Source organism: Somniosus microcephalus, chromosome 6, assembly GCF_052327205.1.
Source record: "Somniosus microcephalus isolate GS21.2 chromosome 6, FLI_Smic_1.0, whole genome shotgun sequence".
Lineage (NCBI taxonomy): Eukaryota > Metazoa > Chordata > Chondrichthyes > Squaliformes > Somniosidae > Somniosus > Somniosus microcephalus.
In genome coordinates, this window is record NC_140992.1 from 227,374,582 (window position 1) to 227,400,452 (window position 25,871).

At 43.8% G+C, this 25,871-nt stretch overlaps 1 protein-coding gene across 3 annotated transcripts in view; it reads right to left on the reverse strand.

The window, feature by feature from the left end:
• Positions 1 to 3,985: 3,985 nt before the first annotated feature.
• The window catches only part of phkb (phosphorylase kinase, beta), a 337,093-nt gene continuing 315,207 nt past the window's right edge, over positions 3,986 to 25,871 (reverse strand). For all 3 annotated transcript variants that reach the window (XM_085991512.1, XM_085991511.1, XM_085991510.1), the window contains 5 exons: positions 22,346 to 22,480; positions 13,362 to 13,491; positions 11,172 to 11,279; positions 8,946 to 9,086; positions 3,986 to 4,534 (listed from right to left, as the gene is read on the reverse strand). In XM_085991512.1, coding sequence (XP_085847638.1) covers positions 4,400 to 4,534; positions 8,946 to 9,086; positions 11,172 to 11,279; positions 13,362 to 13,491; positions 22,346 to 22,480 — 649 coding nt within the window. In that variant the 3' untranslated portion in view covers positions 3,986 to 4,399. The remainder of the gene's footprint in view (positions 4,535 to 8,945; positions 9,087 to 11,171; positions 11,280 to 13,361; positions 13,492 to 22,345; positions 22,481 to 25,871) is intronic.

Sequence of the window (25,871 nt, forward strand, 5' to 3'; positions counted from 1 at the left end):
GTAATGAATTTAATATTCAGAGGCATTCAGGGGTATAAGAGTGGACAGAAAAGCAGGTCATGGAGCCATCTCAGAGGTAACAGAAGTTGTTCCAGTGGGATGTAGAAAAATACGTAAAGAACTATTCTGGAGAGATATCTCTAACACGAAATAATTCAAGCTAACACTAGGGTATGCTAGAGACCATTAGGTTGTCATAAGAAGGAAGATAAAACGATAAGAAGGGTGTCTGATAGCAGGAAAGTTATTTTAATGGGCAACTTCAATCAACCTAATATAAATTGGTAAAACCCACGTTTTCTGGAGCCAGAGCTGGTAAATTTAATGCATTCATGCCTCAGTACATCTGAGAAGCCACAAAAGATGGTGCTCATCTTGTGGCGTCCCTGAGGGACAGCAACTGCAGGATGATTAAATTAAATCTGGGATTCAGAAATAGAATAGACCAGGAGCCAGATATGTAACTTCAAAAAGGTTAATTTCAAATAAATGAGATGACAATTAAACAATTTAATTGGGGGAGATTGATCAACAATTAAGTAGAGGGCAAGTGGAAAATCTTTAAAAAATGTCAGCAATTTCCATAAGGGTTCTTCTAATCTCCCACTGTAATTTAGGCAGAAACTCGAACAGCATAAACAGCTTACCTGTTCAGGCCTCGTCTGCTTCACCGCCTGGTATATCATGCATACTAAGGTTCAAGATTAGGATTGAGAGTGACATAAGTAGGACAAAGACTAGGGTAATAGATGGGAAACAAGGAAATTATGAGGAAATGAGGATGGAACTAAAAAAGGTAAACTGGGAGAAAATCGTAAAAAACAGGAAAACAGTGGGAAATCTTTAAAAGGGTAATCAACAGAGTTCAAGAGAAATGTATTCCGCTAAAAGCAAAAAACAAGCAAGCTGATTATGGGGCACCGTGAATGAATAAAGAACTAAAGGGAAAATTGAATCTAAAGAAAAAGACATATATAAGAAGTACTCAGATACTAAAGGAGAGGACAAAAGGGAATACAAAGAACTTGGGCAAGAAGTTGAAAAAACCATCAGGAAGACAAAGAGAAATTACAAAATCAAATTATCAAGGAATATGAAGTTAAATAATAAAATGTTCTATACACACATAAATACCAAAAGGAAAATTAAAGTAGGGATAGGGCCGCTAAAGGATGAGCAAGATAAACTCACAAGTAATGACAGAGAAATGGAGGAAGTATTGAATAACTACTTCGCCTCAGTTTTTACTAAAGAAGGTAACGAAATAGACACTTCACTAGAGGATTAGATTAAAAAGATTAATACATTTGGGATGGAAAGGGAGAAAATAATTGACAAACTAGCAAAACTAAAAGAGGAAAAAAACAGAGGTCTGGATGCTATGCGCCCACACATACTCAAGGCAACTAGGGAGCAGATAGCAGAGGAACTAGTTAATGTATATCTAAAGGTTCCACAGAAGAGGGGATAGGGCCAGAGGACTGGTGGACAGCTAGTGTTGTTCCTTTATACAAAAAGGGAGATAGAACAAAACCTGGGAACTATAGACCAGTCAGCTTAACATCAGTGGTAGAAAAGATACTGGAATCTATACTAAAACAAGTGATAGAGGAGCATCTAAAGACAGAAAATACAATAAAAAAGTCAGCATGGCTTTCGAAAGGCTAAGTCATGCTTAACTAACCTGATAGAATTCTTTGAAGAGGTAATGGAAAGAGTAGACAAGGGTAATGTGGTAGATGTCATATACTTGGATTTTCAAAGGCCTTTGATAAGGTACCACACGGTAAGCTCATGACAAAGGGTAGAGCATGTGGAGTCAGGGCACAAATAGCTGAATGGATAGAAAATTGGCAAAAAAAAACAGAGAATAGGGGTAAAGGGTAGTTACACAGATTGGAGGAAGGTAGAAAGCGGTGTTCTACAACTATCAGTACTGGGACCACTGTTGCTCATAATTTACATTAATGATTTGGACTTAGGAACAAGTAATTCAATATTAAAATGTGCAGATACCACCAAACTGGGGGGGGGGGGGGGTGGTAAAGCTAACACTGAGGAAGAATGCAATACATTACAAGAAGACATTAGAAAACTTGCAGAATGGAAGTTAAATGGCAAATGAACTTTAACATAAATGTGAGGTGATGCACTTTGGTACGAAAAATAGAAACATCACCTACACTTTAGAAAATAATTAACTGAATGAGATAGAAGAGCAAAGGGATCTTGGGACACAGGTGAACAAATCATTCTAGGGGTATAGAATTCAAAAGTAGTGAAGTTATGTTAAACTTGTATAGGACCTGGTCAGGCCGCACTTAAGAGTACTGTGCACAGTTCTACTCCATACTATAAAAAGGACATAGAAGCACTAGAGAAAGCACAAAAAAGATGTGCAAGGATGATACCAGAATTGAGAGATTACAGCTATCGGGAAAGATTGAACAGGTTGGGGCTTTTATCTTTAGAAAAAAGACTTAGAGGTGACCTGATAGAGGTCTTTAAAATTCTGAATGAGTTTGACAGAATGTTCCAATTGGAGAGAATGTTTCCTATTGTGTGAGAATCCAATAGTAGGGGCCATAAATACAAGATAGTTACTAATAAATCCAATAAATAAGGAGAAATTTCTTTACTCAGAGTGGTTATGTGGAACTCACTACCACAAAAAGTGGTTGAGGCAAATAGTTTAGATGCTTTCAAAAGGAAACTAGGCGAGTACATGAGAGAAAAGGGAATAGAAAGATATGCTGAAAGGTAATGATGAGGTAGATGGAATGGGAGGAGACTCATATGGAGTAAAACACCAGCACCGACTAGTTGGGCCAAATGGCCTTTTTCTGTGCTGTATATTTTATATAATTCTATGTAACTATGTCGATAAATGGGATTGATCACCTGTACTATGAGCATATGAGTACTAGGGATGTTAACATTGGGGAAAAAAGGCAGTTTAGAGATGATCTTATTGAGGTTTTAAAGGTTGAATCCCAGAGAGACATTAAATCACTAGGCCAAAGGGACATTGGATTCAAGCTTAGATGAGAAAATATTTAAGATACAACTTTTTCACTGAGGTGAATATGTGGAATAGTCTACCTGGAAGCAGTGCAAATAGAGGTAATATATTGCAAGTTGGTGATGAACAGATTTTTGCAGACAGGACTATTGAAGGGTATAAGAAATAAAGTGCAGTTAGAAATCTGTGACATTTGGGACTGGCCTGATAAATGGAAATGGTCTTTTCTGGTCCTGTACTGTTCGATATTCCTAAAGACATTGGGACATATCAGTGGGTGGGCTGTGTGGTTAAGAACATCTAGTGATTCATCATGGGTCCAATGCTTTCCAGGAGCTTGCTCAATGTCTTGGGGAGTCAAAGAAGAGTCCAGAATTTTTCCTGAAATTAGCTGTAGTTTTTTTTGCCATCCCCAGAAGTTACCGCTAGCGATTAGGAAAGGTGACACACAAAGTTGCGCCCTTGAATGGATAGGGTGTGCACGTAGGGTGTTCATTGATGGGCCTGGCGGTCTTTTCCTGCCATTCTTTTCATATATTCAGTATTCAGATGATGAACATAAACCATGTAATCCAAACCGTGACATTAGAATACTGGCCGGTAATACTTTGACAGCTGTTCAAAAAGGAAGAACCATTGCCAAGCAGCTGTGTGGACAGTTCAAACCCGCAATGGCAGAGACCCGAGAACAAGCTGCCATCTGCTTGTTTGGCTACAGGATATACAGGATTCAGGGAAACACAAAAGAAATCCTGAAAATCAAACCAGTAAATATAAAAAAGGACTATGAACCATTTCTCTCAATTTCCCTCTGCATACTTTATATTTTTGTGAAAGTAGCATTTATGAATCACCTCTATTGTTGGAAGTTTAAATATGTTTGCGACTTCCCTGCCTGACTACTTAAAACAACCAAATAATACAGATGTGCAAGTTTGTTTCAAATATAATAAGTTTACTAAATTCAGTTTTAAACATGCCATTTTTATTTAACAATTATAACTCATAACATTGGCACACATGCAGATTCCAAACATTTATTAAGATTTAACCTTTTAACTTTATATAAAACGACATGCTCACTGAACAATGTTACTGAAGTGTAAATGGATGTTTCATTTGTTAAACAGAATCTGTTTCATACAAGTAGCCATCGCCCAGTTTAAATTACCTCCTTCATGTGTTTCTAGATAATACGTTAAATGAATTTAATGCAAAGTTTATCAATCTTCTACTGCAATTGCAGGAAAACAGCTAATATCTGGCAAACTGACGTATTATATGTGACTTCAGTTACAGTGAGTAGGATTGCGGTAATAACATGCATTAGCACGTCATAAATCTCATGAACGTGCACATTCTTCAAGCTCATTATCTTTAGCAGATCACACAGGGGTCTTCAGGGCCTGATTTAACTTCACCCTCAAGTATTGTGTTCATCACAGCCTTCATCAAGTAGCTGGCTGTCCCTCTCATACCCGTTGGAGGTGTATTGTAGAAGTCAGTCATGTCCTGTAAATAGATACAATGTAAATGAAGCAACAAGAATTCCCAATCCTGCTTACTTTTTACCTAGTAGATTTAGATATCCTTCCCAGGGCTAGGTTGTATGCTGAGAGTTAACAATGACAGACACCAATTACATGTCATAGTGGTAAGGGTGATCAAATCAATTCTATTTAGCTGCTCAAAGCCGAGGTTAATTTCTCAAAATGAATATTCTACACTTAATTGAATTTCTGATGTGCTTTCACACTGCCTGAAAATTTTGACGAGTGCAGGTCATAAATGGAGCTGGGAACTAAAGTAGGCAATTGCTTAAACGACAGATTTTTTTTAATTGCTAGAAAATGAAAAGGCCATTCAGAACTCTTAACCCATAAGCGACAGAAACTTAGAAATAAAAATAACCAAAGTTCAATAATTAATACTGTACACGAGGGGTGGCCAACTAGTTGAAGCTCAGGTACCAGGAAAACAACTGTATCAGCAAAAAAAAACAAGTTCTAAATACTACCAAGCTGAGTAACACTGAATCAACCTCAGCACAAGCCTGCCAGGCAAGAAATCAAATACTCAACCCACCAATGTAACCTTTGACATGCTTTGTTTCTAACTAAAACCTGTACTGCACTCCCTTAAATATCTTTTCCCCTCTATCTCTCCATTCCATTTACTCCCACCGCCTCTTTTTCATTTTCTCTCTCTCTCTCATAGCTACTGACAGAAAATCCCTGCTCCACAAAACCCCAGCAACACACCCAATTTCAGGCAAAGGCATCTTCTTTGCGACAGGGCAATGTGCTGAGGGCCTGCATCTGTGACATTGGTGATTTTCCTTCTCGTGTGGTCCTCTGCTGGCTCCAGGCCTGTCCAGTGTTCAACAGCTAAGAGTTTGAGCAGACTCTGCCACCCAATGTTGGAATACATTTTGTCAGTCACAATACAAAACCACATTGTTTAGCCTATTCAGACTGGAAGGAACGCTACCCATTCCAATGTCATGCTGCATCTTTTGCATCACAACTAAATCCATGATCAAATGCAAGGAGCTTAATTGGGTTCACAAGATGCCAGTTGGCCACCCCTGCTGTGCATCACTAACAGATCATCTCAAGGTGGCAATATTAGCAATGCTGTCCAAGGAATGTGTGTCACTACAGTTGTAGGCAGCAAGTTTAAAATGATGCACTCTTTCCAACTGCTGTCCTCTATGCAGTGCACTAGCACGCACAATTTCATTGGGTTTGGAGGGGAGAGGGGGAGAAATCTGTGGATAGTCCCCATTTCCCTCATGAAAACGTTAGAATTTTATATTAACAATGGTAAATTGGGGCTGAAATTCTGCTCCTGTGTGTCAATGGCGCAGGCATATGCTGATCGCAGGGGGCAATAGCTTTTTGCCCATTTTGTATTGGCCCTGCATTTTCCATGGGGCTCATGCCGGGGGTACAAAAGGCTTGTGCTGTTTCGTGGCTGCATTTGGGAGATGGGACCATTGTTCCCAGAAATTCCAATGCGTTGTGCCATTGGTGTGACATCATCGCAGTGTGCTAAACAGGGCACAACCACCAGAAAGAGCGAAAGGTGCACACCTTAACCTTTGGTTCTGAATTGGCATGGATTGTTTTTCTTTACATTTGACATTCATATTTTTCCTTGCTACTGTATGTTATATTTGTCTCCTCTGTTTCATTTAGAGTGGAACAATAATTTGGTGTTTATTTATCATAACAAAGTGTCAGCCCACTATATCAAGAGTAAGTTCCTTAAAGCGAGCTAAATAACTATTTTCCAGTGTCGCTAAAACATACTGAAATTTAGTTTTATAGGGATAGAGTTTCTGCTTTGGGTGCAATCGGTGATTGTGGTGCAAATTGCACCCGTTCCCCTCCTACCCCGAGTTTCATTTGCATATCGGCGAACCTAAAATCTCCCATGAACCAGCACAGTTGGGCAGTATTTTAAAATGTAATTTGTTTCTTTAAAAAAATTTGCTTTGTGGTAACTTGGTAAAGTTTGATTAATACAGCTGAAAATGGGTTTATCACAAAAAATAAGCATTTTTAATCAGTGTCAATCCACCAATTGTGAGTAACCCAATTACAGACCAATTAGCCTAACATCTGTTGTCAGGAAATCGCTAGCGTCTATAATTAAGGATCAAGTAACTGAACAACTCGAAAACGTTCAGTTGATCAGAGAGAGCCAGCATAGATTTGTGAAAAGTAGGTCATGCCTGACAAACCTGATTGAATTTTTTGAGGAGGTGACTAAAGTAGTAGACAGGGGAATGTCTATGGATGTTATTTATATGGACTTCCAGAAGGCATCTGATAAAGTCCCATATAAGAGACTGTTGACGAAGGTCGAAGTACATGGAATTGAGGGCAAATTATTGACCTGGTTAGGAAATTGGCTGAGCGGCAAGAGACAGGCAGTAGGGATAATGGGTAGGTATTCAAATTGGCAGGAGGTGACTAGTGGTGTCCTGCAGGGATCTGTGTTGGGGCCTCAACTATTCACAGTATTTATTGACGACTTAGATGAAGGATAGAACAGGGTACCTTCTAAATGGTGAAAGGCTAAAAACAGTGGAGATCAAAGAGACTTGGGGGGTCCAGGTACATAGATCATTAAAATGTCACGAACAGGTACAGAAAATAATCAAAAAGGCTAATGGGATGCTGGCCTTTATATCTAGAGGACTAGAATACAAGGGGATAGAAGTTATGCTGCAGCTATACAAAACCCTGGTTATACCACACCTGGGCCTAGAAATTCCCTTGGGTTTGCGCCCATTTAGGGGCGCAAGAGTGGGTTGCACCGGAAGTTGCGTCGCCGCTGAAATTAGGTGGGCCTTTAAATCGGCGTAAGCCGGTAGCGCTGCGCCGGCACCGATGACGTCATCGGTGTGCGCAGCGCCCCGGTACCGCCCGAAACCACGCCGATCCCCATCTTCAGTAGCGGCCGCCTCTTCCCTGGCGGCCGCTAACAACGTTTTGAAAACCTGGCCGTGCTGCAGCCTTAGAGGCGCTATTTAAAGCGGAGGTGCGGCCAGCCGCTTTTTCGGCGGCCGCCCGCACCTCCTTCCCCGGCCTCCTCCACCGCCCCCCCCGCAGCATTGCCGGCTGGTTTCCGTGGAGCCCGGCACTTCGCCGTTGTGCCGGGCTCTTTTGCCGGCACTTTCAACGGGGCTCCGGCCGTTGCAGGCACCTCCCCCTTAAGAGAAGGGGGAGGCCTGCAGTACAGCAGCCTGCCGCACCGCATCGGGTGGCGCAGCGGGACCGGCAGCGCTGAAATTCACTTTCAGCGCCCCAAGCGGGGCGGGCACGCCCTGTACCAGCGCCCGCTTCCGCTTTGGGGCGCTGAAAGTGAATTTGGGGCGGGCACAACTGGCTCGGCGGCGGGCGCTAAATTTCCGGCGCAAACGTGCTGGCAGGGCGTCACCGAATGTATAGGCCCTGGAGTACTGAGAGCAGTTCTGGGCAGCACACCTTAGGAAGGATATATTGGCCTTGGAGGGAATGCAGCGTAGGTTTACCAGTATGATACCCGGACTTCAAGGGTTAAGTTAGGAGGAGAGATTACACAAACTAGGGTTGTATTCCCTGGAATTTAGAGGGTTAAGGGGTGATCTGATCGAAGTTTTCAAGATATTAAGGGGAATAGATAGGGTAGATAGTGAGAAACTATTTCCGCTGGTTGGGGATTCTAGGACTAGGGGGGCATAGTCTAAAGATTAGAGCCAGACCTTTCAGGAATGAAATTAGGAAACACTTCTACACTCAAAGGGTGGTAGAAGTTTGGAAATCTCTTTCGCAAATGGCAATTGATGCTAGATCAATTGTTAATTTTAAATCAGAGATTGATAGCTTTCTGTAAACCAAAGGTATTAAGGGATATGGGCCAAAGGCGGGTATACGGAGTTAGGTCGCAGATCAACCATGATCTCACTGAATGGCAGAGCAGGCTCGAGGGGCTGAATGTCCCAATCTTGTTCCTATGTTCCTAGATTAGGGTACAGTAGTGAGCTCCTTAGTAAATTTTAAAAAATTAAATTCAAAACCTTTTAAAACATACCTATTAGTGTCCTTGTGCCCAAAAGTTCCAGCTTAATTTTTGGAGCCTCCTCGAAGGCCTGCAAACGAGCGCAATTAATGGAAACTCCCAATGGCAATTAATTCACCCTGGGGGCGTGGCCAGTTTGATGGGCGGGGGTCTGTGTCTAAAGCGATGTTTTAAAAAATAGTGCAAAAGATCATGGAAACCAAGTTGCACTGAACGCAATTTGCGTTTAAAATTCTGGGATCGTTTGCGCCGGCAACGCCGATTTTGGGCGAATTGTGCAGAAAAAACCAGCGCAATCGAGCAGAAACTCCAGGCCACAATGTCTATAATTATAAAGGTGCCTTTTACTCACCTTAATCTCAACTTTCTCTAGCCTACTTTTGTCTCTCTTAAATTCATCAAAAGCGCATTTCACCAGTTTGTCCAAATTCACTTCAGCTTGAAATTCCAGCTCAGGGTTGCGTTCCAACACAACAGAAACTATCATAATCAGCTGCAGCAAAAAATACAAAACAATACACCATGATAAACTGTTCATAAAGAATTCATATATCTAAGTTATTTCTCTAGGATTTACTCCAACATGTGATTTCTAAATGGATGTTTTGAGGGAAAAAAAGAGGTACAGCTGTACGTATAAGTTTACAGAAAACATAATCTGCAATTTTCACAGCCAGTCCGTTGTGTTCTGTCCCAGGGCAGGTCCTAACTCAAGCCTCTCACGAGATTCTTGAGTCACTTACAAGGGAAGAGTAGCTGTGGTGGTTTCTCGTTGCCTTCCTTACGGTTTTATATTCAGAGTACCTTCTTCTAGGTGGGCTGCACCAAAGGCTAAAAAGCTCCACCTACCCTTTACAATTGGGGGAGGGAGGAGGAGGGGCACCACCAGCATTCATCTGCTGGACACCAATCCAGTATTCACAGCCGGCGCTCTGGTCTCCGCTTACTGGATTGAATCCTGAACTTAACTCTTTTGAGTCAGAAGTGGGAATACTACCATTAAGTCACAGTGGATGTGAGTATAAAGCAGGTAAATTACTGAATAGTGGAAAATATACCCAATAGTAATATGATCTTGTAGTTAATATTACAAAGCACTAAGAGGTTATTCAAATTTTCAACATTTTGACATCACTTCAAAGAGTACTTCCTTTTTCTTCCCATATTCCTGTTAAAACAGTGTTTGAAAATTATATTTGCCCCGTGTCAGTGGGCATCAATCTATATGATAGAAGACATTTTAAAAAGGTTCTTGCATTTGTTCTGACTTATATTCTTCAATCCATGACTTTGTTTTATTCACTATTATCATAGAATAGAACAGGACAGCACAGAAGGAGGCCATTCGGCCCATCGAGTCTGCGCTGGCTCTTTCTAAGAGCAATCTAGTTAGTCCCACTCCCCGACTCTTTAGAGTGCTGAAACATAGTTAAAAGCCATTTTAAGTCAAGTAAGATGACCCACTGAAGTGGACTAGCATGACATGTTCTTTATTTTGTACTATTACACAAAGATAAGTTGTCCTTTTTCAGGACACAGATAGGCTGGTGAAATGGACAGACACATGACATTTTGGTAGGAAGACTTTTGGAGGAGAGGCAATATGAACTAAATGGTACAATTTTAAAGGGGTGCCGGAACAGAGAGACCTGGGGGTGTACGTACACAAATCTTTGAAGGTGGCAGGAAAAGTTGAGAAGGCTGTTAAAAAGCATATGGGAACATTGGCTTTATTAATAGAGGCATAGAGTACAAAAGCAAAGAAGTTATGCTAAAGCTTTATAAAACATTGGTTAGGCTTCAGTTGGAGTATTGTGTTCAATTCTGGGCACCACATTTCAGGAAGGATGTCAAGACCTTGGAGAGGGTACAGAAGAGATTTACTAGAATGGTACGAGGAATGAGGGACTTCAGTTATGTGGAGAGACTGGAGAAACTGGGGTTGTTCTCCTTGGAGCAGAGAGGGTTAAGAGGAGATTTGACAGAGGTGTTCAAAAATCATGAACAGTTTTGATAGAGTAAATAATGAGAAACCGTTTCCAGTGGCAGAAGGCTCAATAACCAGAGATAACAGATTTAAGGTGATTGGCAAAAGAACCAGAGGCAATATGCGGAAACATTTTTTTTACGCAGCGAGCTGTTGTGATCTGGAATGCACTGCCTGAAAGGGTGGTGGAAGCAGAATCAATAGTAACTTTCAAAAGAGAATTGGATAAATACTTGAGGGGAAATAATTGACAGTGTTATGCAGAAAGTGCAGGGGAGTGGGATTAATTGCATAGCTCTACCAAAGAGCTGGCAACGGCACGATAGGCCAAATGGCCTCCTTCTATGCTGTACCATTCTATGATATGTGCAGCCGTGCCACAATGTACTGCATGGCAACACACTGGCAGTGGGGACTAAGTGCTGCAGACCAATTTCCTCGGTATTCCAGCACTATGTGCCTAGTTTGATTGGCAGGAATTTATTTTGTATATTTATACAAAACATTCGCCCTTGTCTCAGCATACACTATGTATGGTTGTGAAAATGTTGAAAATTTGGGATGGGCTTAAATTAAGATGTTGATTAGCACCTCAACAATGATCTGTCGATATTCAGGCTGTACAATGTCTTGCAATGTGTCTTCAACGAGGAGAGAAAAGTTCATCTCATACATGGTCATATCTGACAAAGTTGGTTGCTGCAGAAACAAACACATTAATGTTAGAGCAGACTTTTTGCTGATGAAAAGTAATATAATTTCAAATTCATTTACAAAGATCAATCTATTTGTTTACTGCTTAAAAAGTTATACAGTGGGTTTTCATAACCTTACTAAAACTCTCAGATTGTTATTTTCCAGTCACACTGATTAGCTGTTCCAATACAACTATTTGAATTGCATACAACTAGAAATCTGATCAATATTACCAAGTTTTTATTCAAATCTTTCATTCAGCAGTATTTTGAGATTGAGTATAGTGCACTAACATTACTAAAACATTTCATTATGCAACACCTTACTTGGTAAAGATGAATATAAATACAGACCACAAAATCAGAGTAACTCATGGACACAAAATCAGTTCGGACAAACTGGTTCATGGTCAGCTTATAAATAATTTCCGATAGTACTGACACACAGGCTGGAATTTCCCCATCACTCTTAATTAAAAGAATGTAATTCCAATTCTATCTGAGAACCTCTTGGGGGAGAAACTGACTATAGCCCCGTTTGGGGCGCCAGCCTCACCAGGGCGCTAAAAGTAGCGCACCGGAAGCATTCGCGGCCGACCGCCGGAAATTCAGTGGTAGCACCCCCAAAGGGAAGCGCGGCGCTACTGGAGGCGCCCCGCATTCCTCTTGGGGCGCTGCGACTGAATATCGTGGCACAATGTGCCGCACGTCGCGCTGCGGTATTGCAGGCCTTCCTCCCCTTCTTAAAGGGGAGGGGCCTTGTGCAGCGCGATCTGGGGCCCAGCTGGGCCCCCGAGGATCGCGAGTGCCGGCAAAAGAGCCCGGCACCGAGGAGACGTGCCGGGCTCTTGGAATGCAGCCGGCACTCCGCGGGGGGGGGGGGGGGTTCAGGAGGCCGGGGACGGGAGCGCAGGCAGGTGGCCAACAACAAAAATGGCCGCCCCGCATATCTCCTTTAATTTGCACCTCCCCCGCCGCAGGTAGGCCCCCCTGAACCGGTCGCACATAGCGTCCGGCAGTAAATCAGGGGGCGCTTCCAAATATCGCGGCCGGGGCGTCAGTGGGGCGCTGTGCGCACCGATGATGTCATTGGTAGCGGCGCAGCGCTAACGGCTAGCGCCACCACTAGCGTCCCACGGAATTTAGCGGGAGGCGTGGACAGTGGCTTGCGACCCACTTAGTGCCCTCTTAAGGCGCTAACGGGTGGCACAGCCAACTGAATTTCTTCCCCCTTAAGTTTTCAAATGAAGAAAATCTATTCAGAAGTTATCAGTTAGATATCAATCACAGAGCGATATTCACAATGATCTCTTAAACATATTTATTTTGCATAGCTGTTAGCATAATGGATTTAAATATCTGTGGACTTTTGTAAAAAAAAACATAATAGGGCAGATTTTCCTCTGGAATTACACTAGTGCCTCAGAGTAAATCTAGCAGCTGGGGAGTAAATCAAGTAGGTAGCTATTCTGCTGGTTCCATCACCTGCGCCACTTGTGGGATTTTTCACCCACATCCTAATATGGGCAGCTATATTCTAATGAGATGCAAATTATAGCATTAAGTTACACAACATGCTTTCTGACATTTGTGCCATAGCAACACTCGATGCTAGGGATGCAGACACATTCCTGGTGCCCGAGTTGCTATGGGAGTGGCTAGGTCCTTTTAGAATTTAAAGTCCACCATTGCAATGGATCACAGGCTAATGGATTGTATAAACTCTGGCGGCATTTTGCAAACAGTTTGGAAAAAATCTGGAGGCTGGCTCCAACGTCACACTGAGACAGGGGTTCGAGGCCTGCTACAGCCATGTTTGTCTCATCCTCCCTGTTCCCCAGATGGAATACACGATGGAAGTAGGAATCCTACTGCAAATAGGCTAAATAGTTTGATCCTGGAAAATTGGCCACAACCAGCAGTGCAGCAATGGGGCAGGCGCAAAGCACCCCGTTTGCTGATTGCCAGAATGAAGAATTCCAGCTTATTTATCTTGAACTTGTTTGTGAGTATGGATGTAAAGGTTTGCTGAAGGTTTGACTATTGAATGAAAATGTTGCAGGTCACTCTCATATTATGCAATTACTTGGGGCAGATGTTTTCCAGTCACTATGATGCCATCTGGTGTCCTCTCCAGAATCTGCCACACTCTGTCATAGAAACCCTTTGGAGTACGGTTCATGGAGCCATCAAGATGACGCCTGTTTCGCCATGACCTGAAGGAAAAAAAAGCACTCCATTCTGCATTTTTTAATCATATTTTATTGCATTTTTAATCTAGGCTGTTTCATTGACACTACAATTAAAAATTAAAGTTGTAGACATGAATGCAATACACAGGATTGTTACAACATGTAAAAAAGTGACAACTAACTTTGACATGTAGCAAAAAAACTCAGCCGAACAAGTAAAAGAACACTGTCCACTTGAAATTCTGCAACTTGCTCTCTAAATGTAAACTGCTGCCTTTGCAAATAATTTCAACTTTACCAAGATAGCTGCTCAGTGTATTTTGAAATTATGCTAGCAACCTGAAAAGGGGGGGGGGGGGGGGGGGGAGGCGGGTGAAATTGGATAAAGCTCAAACACGGGCGCGGGGAGCGCGAAACGTGACCTGCCCGCACTCGTTCAAAGTGGTGCAGGCATCTTACAAAATTCGTGCTGCCTGCTCATTATAATGACTGGAGCGCTGAGCTCTGTGCAAAACGTGCTGCTGGTTGGCTTGGCGCTCAACAGGGGGCCCCAATATTGGGTGCAGTCTACTGGCCAATAAAATTTTGCCTGGACTCTCTGCAGTATGTGAAGGTGAGGTGCTTTGTTGCAGAAGCTTCTCATTGTCACTCTGAAGCCATGGCCCAACAGGGAAGAGAGAGGGCAAGTAGGTTCTCAGATGCAGCACTGGAGGCCTTGGTCCTGGGGGGGTGGGGGGCACAGAAGACGTCAGGTCCTCCACCCACAGGGGGACAGGAGGTTCTCCAGGCAGCACGCCAGAAGGCAGTGGGAGGAAATAGCACAAGCCGTCAATGCCATGTGTGTTGTTCCCAGGACCTGGATCCAGTGCCACAAGAAGTTTAATGACCTCACACGAGTGGTAAAGGTGTGGGAAGGGTTCAGCAAATGCCATATCCCACCAGCTGCACCACCAGCCTCAAAAACTGTTCAAATAACCACACCTCTATCACTCACCACCAACAATCTGTAGCAATCACGACTCATACCTCGCAATCATAGCTAAACCGTACCCTCACACACTTACCACTGCTGCAAGGCTCTCACCCACGTCTCACATGTTGCACACCCTGCCAGGGTGGAAATGATGGGCAACTCCATTAGGACACTTATGGACCCAACCATGATGCTGGGTGTGATGGGCGATGTCTCAGCTTACATTGCAGCACAAGTGGAAGCGATCCAATGTCTCAGTGCTACAGTGGAAGCTCAGACTGCTCTCACGCAGGCTCAGCTTGCTGCTACGCAAGCTCAGACTGCTGCCATCGTGGTTGGGTTTATGAATGCGGAAAGGGGCTTGCAGGATCTCAAAGCAGTCCAGCAATCTGTGCTCCAACAGATGGCTAGGAATGCTGAGGCATCGCCGGGGGGAGTGGCAGTGACTTCGTGGAGCAAGAACCTGCTGTCCTCTCTCAGGATGACAGCATTCCCACTCCCATCCCTGCCACTCCGCCAGTGCCCTGGCTGCTGCCCACGCAGAGTTGCTCATGGTTGTCCTGCAAGGGCATCTGCAGTCTCCCCCACGGAAAATTAGTAGCTTTCCACCAGCCATGCTGCAGCCACTGGGGTAGCACTGCATAGAAGCACTAGAGTAGGCAAAGGAACACAAAAGACGGACAGTAAGGCTATGCACAAGGGTGATTCTTGACGTTATGTAGCTTTGGATTGATTAATTTATAAATTATGTTTGGAATGTTTGTTTTGTGGTGGCTCTCATTTCAGCTTTGTGCCCAAGAGGACAGTGTGATGTTCCATGACAGAGGGATGGTAAGGTGGGAAGTGGTGAGCAATGGGGTTTCATTCAGGGGAACCAGATTCTGATGAGGCGCTCACAGACAGCCCGTCCAGAACGGGGATCTGCTGCCTGCCTCCTCCCTTCTCCCTCCTCCTCCTTCTCCTCCTGAGGTGGTCGCGGAACCCGTGGTGGCAATGGCTGCGCCCTCATGATGGCCAAGTTGTGGAGGATGCAGCAGACCACCACGAAATGGGACACCCACTCCGGCATGTACTAGAGGGCTCCTCCTGAACAGTCAATAAGGTGGATGAATTAGCTGTGCAAATAGATGTAAACGGATATATGATTGGGATTACGAAAATCTGGCTCCAGGGTGACCAGGGCTGGGAACACAACATCCAGGGGTATTCAATATTCAGGAAAGACAGGCAAAAAGGAAAAGGAGGTGGGGTAGCATTGCTGGTTAAAGAGGAGTTTAACACAATTGTAAGGAAGGATATTAGCTCTGATGATGTAGAATCTGTTTGGGTAGAGCTGAGAAATACCAAGGGGCAGAAAATGTTAGTGGGAGTTGTATACAGACCCCCAAACAGTAATGCGGAGGTGGGGGATGGCATTAAACGGGAAATTAGAGACGCGTGCAATAACGGCACAACAGTTATCGTGGATGACTTTAATCTGCATGTAGATTGGGCTAACCAAATTAGTAACAATACTGTGGAGGAGGAATTCCTAGAGTGTATACGGGATGGTTTCCTGGACCAATATGTCGAGGAACCAACTAAAGATCAGGCCATCTTAGACTGGGTATTATGTAATGAGAAAGGATTAATTAGCAATCTTGTGTGAGGCCCCTTGGGGCGGAGCGATCATAAGATGATAGAATTCTTCATTAAGATGGAGAGTGAAGTATTTGACTCAGAGACTAGGGTCCTGAATTTAAATAAAGGAAACTACGATGGTATGAGGCGCGAGTTGGGTAGGATTGATTGGGGAATGTTACTCAAAGGGTTGATGGTGGATAGGCAATGGCAAACATTTAATGATCGCATGGATGAACTACAGAATTTGTTCATCCCGGTTTGACATAAAAATAAAACAAAAAAAGGTGAATCAACCGTGGCTAACAAGGGAAATTAGGGATAGCATAAGATCCAAGGAGAGGACATATAAATTGGCCAGAAAAAGCAGTAAACCTGAGGATTGGGAGCAGTTTAGGATTCAACAAAGGAGGACAAAGGGATTAATTAAGAGGGGGAAAATAGAGTATAAGAGTAAGCTTGCAGGGAACATAAAAACTGACTGTAAAAGCTTCTATAGATATGTGAAGAGAAAAAGATTGGTGAAGTCAAGCGTAGGTCCCTTGCAGTCAGAATCAGGGGAATTTATAATGCGAACAAAGAAATGGCAGACCAATTAAATACATACTTTGGTTCTGTCTTCACAAAGGAGGACATAAATAACCTCCCAGAGATGTCGGGGAACATAGGGTCTAATGAGAGGGAGGAACTGAAAGAAACCAGTATTTGTAGGGAAATGGTGATAGGGAAATTGACGGCATTGAAGGCCGATAAATCCCCAGGGCCTGATAATCTAAGGAAGTGGCCATGGAAATAGTAGATGCATTGCTGGTCATCTTCCAAAATTCTATAGACTATGGAACAGTTCCCATGGATTGGAGGGTAGCTAATGTTACCCCACTATTCAAAAAAGGTGGTAGAGTGAAAACGGGGAATTATAGACCGGTAAGCCTGACATCCGTAGTGGGGAAAATGCTAGAGTTCATTATAAAAGATGTAATAGCAGAGCACTTGGAAAACAGTGACAGGATCTGAAAAAGTCAACATGGATTTACAAAAGGTAAATCGTGCTTGACTAATCTACTGGAATTTTTTTTGAGGATGTAACTGGTAAAATAGATAAGGTAGAACCAGTGGATGTGGTGTATTTGGACTTTCAGAAGGCTTTCGATAAAGTCCCGCATAAGAGATTAGCGTGTAAAGTTAAGGCACATGGGATTGGGGGCAAGGTACTGACTTGGATAGAGAACTGGTTGGCAGACAGGAAGCAAAGAGTTGGAATAAACGGGTCTTTTTCCGAGTGGCAGGCAGTGACTAGTGGGGTACCGCAGGGATCGGTCCTAGGACCCCAGGTATTCACAATATATATTAATGATCTAGACGAGGGAACTAGATATAACATCTCCAAGTTTGCAGAGGACACAAAGCTGGGTGGGCGTGTGTGCGGTGAGGAGGATGCCGAGAAACTCCAGTATGATTTGGACAGGTTGGGTGATTGGGCAGATGCATGGCAGATGCAGTATAATGTGGATAAATGCGAGGTTATCCACTTTGGTGGCAAAAACAGGAAGGCAGATTATTATCTGAACGGCAATAGATTGGGAGAAGGGGAAGTGCAGCGAGACCTGGGTGTCCTAGTGCACCAGTCGCTGAAGGTAAGCATGCAGGTGCAGCAGGCGGTTAAGAAGGCAAATGGTATGTTGGCCTTCATAGCGAGAGGGTTCGAGTACAGGAACAAGGATGTCTTGCTGCAGTTGTACAGGTCCTTGGTGAGACCACATCTTGAGTACTGTGTGCAGTTTTGGTCGCCTTATCTGAGGAAGGATGTTCTTGCCATGGAGGGAGTGCAGCGAAGATTCACCAGACTGATACCTGGGATGGCAGGAATGACATATGAGGAGAGATTGAGTCGATTGGGCTTATACTCGCTGGAGTTTAGAAGAATGAGAGGGGATCTCACTGAAACTTATAAAATTCTAGACAGACTAGATGCAGGAAGGATGTTCCCAATGGCCGGGGAGTCCAGAACCAGGGGTCACAGTCTAAGGATAAGGGGTAAGCCATTTAGGACAGAGATGAGGAGGAATTTCTTCACCCAGAGAGTGGTGAACCTGTGGAATTCTCTACCACACAAGGCAGTTGAGGCCAATTCATTAAATATATTCAAGAAGGAGTTAGATATATTTCTTAAGGCTAAAGGGATCAAGGGATATGGGGAGAAGGCAGGGACAGGGTACTGAATTTGGATGATCAGCCATGATCTCATTGAATGGCGGAGCAGGTTCGAGGGGCCGAATGGCCTACTCCTGCTCCTATCTTCTATGTTTCTATGTCAAAGCAACGGAACCGTTGCTTCAGAACCTCGATGGTCTGCTTGATGAGGTTCCTCGTGGCAGCATGGCTCTTAGTTTATGAGTGCTGGCCACGAGTGGTGGGGTTGCGGAGGGTAGTCACCAGCCAGGTGTAGAGCGGATAGCTCTTGTCTCCAAACAGCCACCATCAGGTTTGACGTGGTGGCTGGAAGATTGCTGGCACACTGGACTGGCACAGGATGAAGGTATCATGATTGCTGCCAGGATACCGGGCATACAACATCACGATGTGCTGGAGTGCTGGGCGTGGTCGCACACCAACTGCACATTAAGTGAGTGGTAGCCTTTACGGTTGCGGTACATCTCAGGATTGATATGCGGTGTCCGCAAAGCCACATGTGTGCAGTTGATGGCGCCCTGCACCATGGGGAAGACCGAAAACCTGGCAAAGCCACATGTGCACTCCTCCCACTTCTCTCTGTTCAGAGAGGAGACAATGTAGTCCCTTCTTCTGGAGTATAGAGCCTCTGTGACCTCCTAGATGCAGCAATGGATGGCGAACTGGGAGATGTTAGCTATGTCTCCTGCTCCAGACAGGAAGGATCCAGTGGCGAAGAATTAAGGGCCACGGTTGACCTGGAGGGCCACTGGCAGCGCCATTGTCGCCTTGCTCTGAGGCTGCAGGTCTGGTTCCATGTGTCAGAGTTCTGTGACCATGTCCTTGGTGAAGTGAAGCCTCCTAATGCACTGCTCCTGGCTTAAGTGCAGGTAGGGGAAGTGCTCTCGGAAGACCCTAGGTGGGTAAGGTCACCTGCTGAGAGCCCTCCTGCCCCTCTTCTTCCTCCTCCCTCAGTGAGCAGCTTGTCCTCTTCTTTGCTGCTCCTGCTCAATCTCCCTGTTATACTCGAGCGTGAGGGAGACTGCAAGTACAGCCCCCATGACTGGGAACAAATGGTGTGAGCAGAACTCTTTAAATCAGAAGCAAAGCCTTCTCCACTTGCAACACTACTCCCTGTCACCTCACCAACTTTAAACAACAGTAGAAAGCTCCAAACAGTTGCACAAACTTACACAGAGCCAGTAGAAATCAAAAAGCAAATCAGCTGCAAGTTGTTGCTGACCCCTTTAAATAGCGCTGGTGATTTGGAGAGGGCGTTGAATGGAGCGGCAGGTCGTGTGTTAAATCAGCGTTGCGCACTGACTGACGCCACAATCTGCCTCATTATCATCTCTCTAGTGAGCACAGGCAACGACCGCGCTGCCAATCTCCCAAAATCACAGCTGCCGCGGGACCTGCCGGAAATGGGCCGAAGCGAGGCAGCCGCCATTTATTCTCTGAAACTAGCCTTATCAGCCGGCGCTAAGGTGCCGAATTTCACGTCCAGGGTTTTTAGACACTGACCGTTCACCTCTTCGACCTGGTTTTGAACCTAGTCCAGCCTAATGGGATGGGATGAAGCTTTCCTCTGTCTCCTGGCTGTAAGGGCAGTTAATCCCCTTCTAGGCGCATACTAATTGGCAGTTTTACTTAGAGATCACAGGGTGGTTGGAAAAATAAAACAATAGGGGATGCTCTTCTGAAAATATGGTGAAGATACATTGTTTGGGCAGAGTAGAGGGAACTTTACTAATTCTGCTACACCTGAACTGTGAATGCTTGATAGTGACATGAGATGCTCAAAATGGAAAGAGTTCTCTTCCCGAGCACGTGCTGAATACAAGAGTTATAAAAAATCTCTCAAATAAAAGAGAAGGACGAGGTTGAGGGGAAGGGCATAATGTAGTTTAAACAGTAAGACGTTTAATGATATGTATAATTAACATAATGAGTTTACATTAATGTATTTTACTTCTCCTAAAAGTAGCAGTTGAGTCCATGAATTTTCTGCAAAATCACAGAAGCCAGTTAAAGTCATCGCCTAGAGGAAGAAAAGCAGGACAGCAAATAGCCAATCAGACAGCAGAATAGTCAAAACCCAATCATTCTGGCATAACAGTGAACAGATAAATAAAAATAGCATTGATCAACAGCAAGAAAACAACAGGTAGCAGCACTCCTGTGGGTCATTTCCAATCTTATTTGAATTCCTTATCTGCATTGAAAAATCCTCATGTGGGTGAAACATTAAATTATGTAGTGCAGAGTATGTGATTGTAGTGAAACAGTTTATTATGTCATGAACAGGTACAGAAAATAATCAAAAAGGAGAATGGAATGCTGGCCTTTATATCTAGAGGACCAGAATACAAAGGGGTAGAAGTTCTGCTGCAGCTATACAAAACCCTGGTTAGATCACACCTGGAGTACTGAGAGCAGTTCTGGGCACCACACCGTAGGAAGGATATATTGGCCTTGGAGGGAGTGCAGCGTAGGTTTACCAGAACGATACCGGACTTCAAGGGTTAAGTTACGAGGAGAGATTGCACAAATTAGGGTTGTATTCCCTAGAATTTAGAAGGTTAAGAGGTGATCTGATCGAAGTTTTCAAGATATTAAGGGGAACAGATTGGGTAGTTAGAGAGAAACTATTTCCGCTGGTTGGGGATTCTAGAACTAGGGGGCATAGTCTAAAGATTAGAGCCAGACCTTTCAGGAGTGAAATTAGGAAACACTGCTACATACAAAGGGTGGTAGAAGTTTGGAACTCTCTTCCACAAATGCCAATTGATGCTGGGTCAATTGTTAACCAAAGGTATTAAGGGATATGGGCCAAAGGTGGGTATATGGAGTTAGGTCGCAGATCAGCCATGATCTCATTGAACGGTGGAACAGGCTCGAGGGGCTGAATGGCCCACTCCTGTACCTATGTTCCTATTAGCAATTCCATTTATAAAGGAAGCAAATCATATACATCAGGGTCTTGTACATCATTTCTGAAGTGGATGAGCTGTTGAAGTACCCTCTGATTGTACAGAACGAGGGTTTACAATCTCATCAGAGGCCTTTTTATCTTAAGAATAATTTTTGGTAAAAAAAAACATTTGCCACCTTGCCCTTCCAGCCACGACGAGAGTTTAGGTAGGAGCTTTGGGAAAACAAATTAATTTGTCTAATTTTCTAGTTAATTTGACCATCTGCACCATCAGTAAATCTATTTTGGTCTCACTTTACAGCGGCCTATATGCTATCATTTTTAAGGTGTTACATTTAGAGGCTGAAGATTTATATTCTGATCCTCTGCAAGTGCTGGTGTTATTTTTATAGCTCCCGAATTCATTTCTATAATATTGCAATATAAATTTCCTGCAGTTTGCTGTTTCCTGAGTTAAGCATATGTAACCCGATGGCGGTACTAAAATTGCTAAAAATTCCTCTAGCAGATCGTTTTGGTATTCAGATCATCAGTAAGTGAGCTGAAATCCCACATATTTAATTTTCAACTCAATTGCTGCATACATACATATCAGCTACATGCCACTCCATTGAAACACAAGACTACTGGTTAAAAAAAAAATCTATATATAATGGGGCTAAGTTGATAACGCAGCTTCAAAATTTATCTGATGAGCATTTTTATTTAAATTGTTTCCTTGAAGAAGGACCCAAAAATGATCATAATAATGGTCTCAATTCCCCCCCACCCCCTCTATTAAATCAAAACTTTATTTTACACAGTAAAGAAAGTACTTGCATTTAATATAGCACCTTTCACGGCTTCAGGACGTTCCAAAGCACTTTACAGCCAATCAAGTATTTTTTTGAAGTGTGGTCACTGTTGTAATGTAGGGAAACGTGGCACTCAATTTGTGCACAGCAAGATCCCACAAATAGCAATGAGATAAGTGACCAGATAATCTGTTTTAGTGGTGTTGGTTGAGGGCTAACTATTGGCCAGGACACCTGGAGAACACCTCTGCTCTTTTTTGCAAAGTGTCATGGGATCTTTTACATCCACCCGAGAGGGCAGACGGGACCTCGGTTTAACGTCTCAACCGAAAGACGGCACCTCCAACAGTATTCAGGTTGCAACATTACTTAATTGGTTCAGAGTACCTTTCATGTTGGTCAGGCTGCAGAATATCCAGCAGAAGCTTTTTAACATCACTTGGTGACATCTGGTACAGATAATTGGTGGGCAGATCCTCACCTCGAATCTTCAGTTCATGTTTCATAGCATGGATGATCCATCTGAATTAAATGTGAAAGCATATACTCATAATTATATTGATAAAAGAACATGGCAGAGAAATGACAAACAGTACCTAACCATCAAAATGAAGCAGATCTTCAGACTTCATGGAACACTAGCCTATGATATTAGCAAAAATCAATTCAATGTATTTTTACAGGCAGTTTCCATTAAAATCTGACTGTATTAGACTATTTTGATATCAACATTAGAATGTCAGGAAGGATGTCATCTGGTAACTCTTGCAGATTTTTCAGCAGCTGGCTTCTATCTTAAACCATCATACACCACCCTGACATCACTTGTAATCATTACTGCATTACATTTGGCTTTATGCTGCCTGAATTAATTTTCAATACTAGTTTACTTATCTCTACATTAGTGTTACAGCCACCTGGGATTCATATTATACTGAATCGTCGCAGTCACAGATAAGGCCATCTCTGGTCAATTCCTTGTATCCCTCACCACTCTCCTTCTGTGGTCACCCCTGGAGAAAACTCTCCCCCAAGTCACTTCTAATGACTCTTCCAAATTCCCAACTATCTCGATACTTCTGCAGCTGCTCAATCACACTAACACTTCCAGCTTAAATGCCCTTGTCCTCTGTAAAACCCTTACTCTCGCTCACCCTGGTCGTTCTCCCTGGTACGGCACCCATCTCCGCTCCCTTAAATCTAAGGGATGTAGATTTGAGCGGTTATGGCGGACAACTGGTTTCAGGGAAGGAACCATTTACAGTATCAGCTAGCATGGGGACCAGGAAAGGAACTTGGGTGGTCAGCAGTTTAGTGGGAATAGGGTCATGAGAGCAGCAGGTGGGTCTCATGGACAAAATGAGCTCGGAGAGGGCATGAGGGGAAATAGGAGAGAAACGAGGGAAAGATGCAAGTTCAGGGCTAGGGAAGGGGGGATCCTTGGGGAAAGTTGGGCTAGGGGAAGGGAGGGAAGCAGCAGAGGCAGCGTAACAGATGGTCTCAACCTTAGCTACTGAAACCCTTATCCATGCCTTTGTTACCTCTAGACTCAACTATTCCAATGCTCTCCTGGCCAGCCTCCCATCATCCACCCTCCATAAACTTGAGGTCATCCAAAACTCGGCCGCCCGTGTCCTAACTCGCACCAAGTCCCGTTCACACATCACCCCTGTGCTCGCTGACCTACACTGGCTCTTGGTCTGACAATGCCTCAAATTTAAAATTCTCATCTTTGTGTTCAAATCCCTCTATGGCCTCAACTCTCCCTATCTCTGTAACCATCTCCAGCCCCACAACCCTCCAGGAACTTTGCGTTCCTCCAATTCTGGCCTCTCGGGTATCCCCGACTTCCTTTGTTTGCACCATTGGTGGCTGTGGCTTCAGCTGTCTAGGCCCTAAGCTCTGGACTACCTTTCATAAACCTCTCTTCTTCCCAACCTCCCACTCCTCCTTAAAAACCACCTCCTTTTAGTCTCTCCTTCTTTGGCTTGGTGTAATATTTTTTGTCTGATTCTGCTTTTGTAAAGTGACTTGGGATGCTTTTCTACGTAAAAGGTGCTTTTTAAATGCAAGTTATTGTTAGTTTTCCATTGTTAGTTTTGCTTAATTATCTTTGGGCGTCAGGGAATATTTATATAGAATGTTCCCTCAGGAGATTAAATGGGTGGATAGAATGCATGACAGGATAAACTGCTGAAGGGGTGGGTATGATGGACATAGAAACATAGAAGATTGGAGCAGGAGTAGGCCATTCGGCCCCTTGAGCCTGCTCCGCCATTTAATGAGATCATGGCTGATCATCCAAATTCAGTACCCTGGCCCTGCTTTCTCCCCATATCCCTTGATCCCTTTAGCCTTAAGAAATGTATCTAACTCCTTCTTGAATATATTTCATGAATTGGCCTCAACTGCCTTGTGTGGTAGAGAATTCCACAGGTTCACCACTCTCTGGGTGAAGAAATTCCTCCTCATCTCTGTCCTAAATGGCTTACCCCTTATCTTTAGACTGTGGCCACTGGTTCTGAACTCCCCCGCCATCGGGAACATCCTTCCTGCAACTTGTCTGTCTAGTCCTGTTAGAATTTTATAAGTTTCAATGAGATCCCCTCTCATTCTTCTAAACTCCAGTGAATATAAGCCCAATCGACCCAATCTCTCCTCATACGTCATTCCTGCCATCCCAGGTATCAGTCTGGTGAATCTTCGTTGCACTCCCTCCATGGCAAGAACATCCTTCCTCAGATAAGGAGACCAAAACTGCACACAATACTCAAGGTGTGGTCTCACCAAGGCCCTGTACAGCTGCAGCAAGTCATCCTTGCTCCTGTACTCGAATCCTCTTGCTATGAAGGCCAACATACCATTTGCCTTCTTAACCGCCTGCTGCACCTGCATGCTTACCTTCAGTGACTGGTGCACAAGGACACCCAGGTCTCGTTGCACTTCCCCTTCTCCCAATCTATTGCCGTTCAGATAATAATCTGCCTTCCTGTTTTTGCCACCAAAGTGGATAATCTCGCATTTATCCACATTATACTGCACCTGCCATGCATCTGCCCAATCACCCAACCTGTCCAAATCATACTGGAGTTTCTCTACATCCTCCTCGCAGCACACATGCCCACCCAGCTTTGTGTCGTCTGCAAACTTGGAGATATTACATCTAGTTCCCTCGTCTAGATCATTTATATATATTGTGAATAGCTAGGGTCCTAGCACCAATCCCTGCGGTACCCCAGTAGTCACTGCCTGCCACTCGGAAAAAGACCCGTTTATTCCAACTCTTTGCTTCCTGTCTGCCAACCAGTTCTCTATCCAAGTCAGTACCTTACCCCCAGTCCCATGTGCTTTAACTTTGCACGCTAATCTCTTATGCGGGACCTTATCGAAAGCCTTCTGAAAGTCCAAACACACCACATCCACTGGTTCTCCCTTATCAATTCTACCAGTTACATCATCAAAAAATTCCAGTAGATTAGTCAAGCACGATTTACCTTTTGTAAATCCATGTTGACTTTGTCCGATCCTGTCACTGTTTTCCAAGTGCTCTGCTATTACATCTTTTATAATGGACTCCAGCATTTTCCCCACTACCGATGTCAGGCTTACCGGTCTATAATTCCCTGTTTTCTCTCTACCACCTTTTTTAAATAGTGGGGTTACATTAGCTACCCTCCAATCCATGGGAACTGTGCCAGATTCTATAGAATTTTGGAAGATGACCAGAAATGCATCTACTATTTCTAGGGCCACTTCCTTAAGTACCCTAGGATGTAGATTATCAGGCCCTGGGGATTTATCGGCCTTCAATCCCATCAATTTCCCGAACACCATTTCCCTACAAATACTGATTTCATTCAGTTCCTCCCTCTCATTAGACCCTATGTTCCCCAACATCTCTGGGAGGTTATTT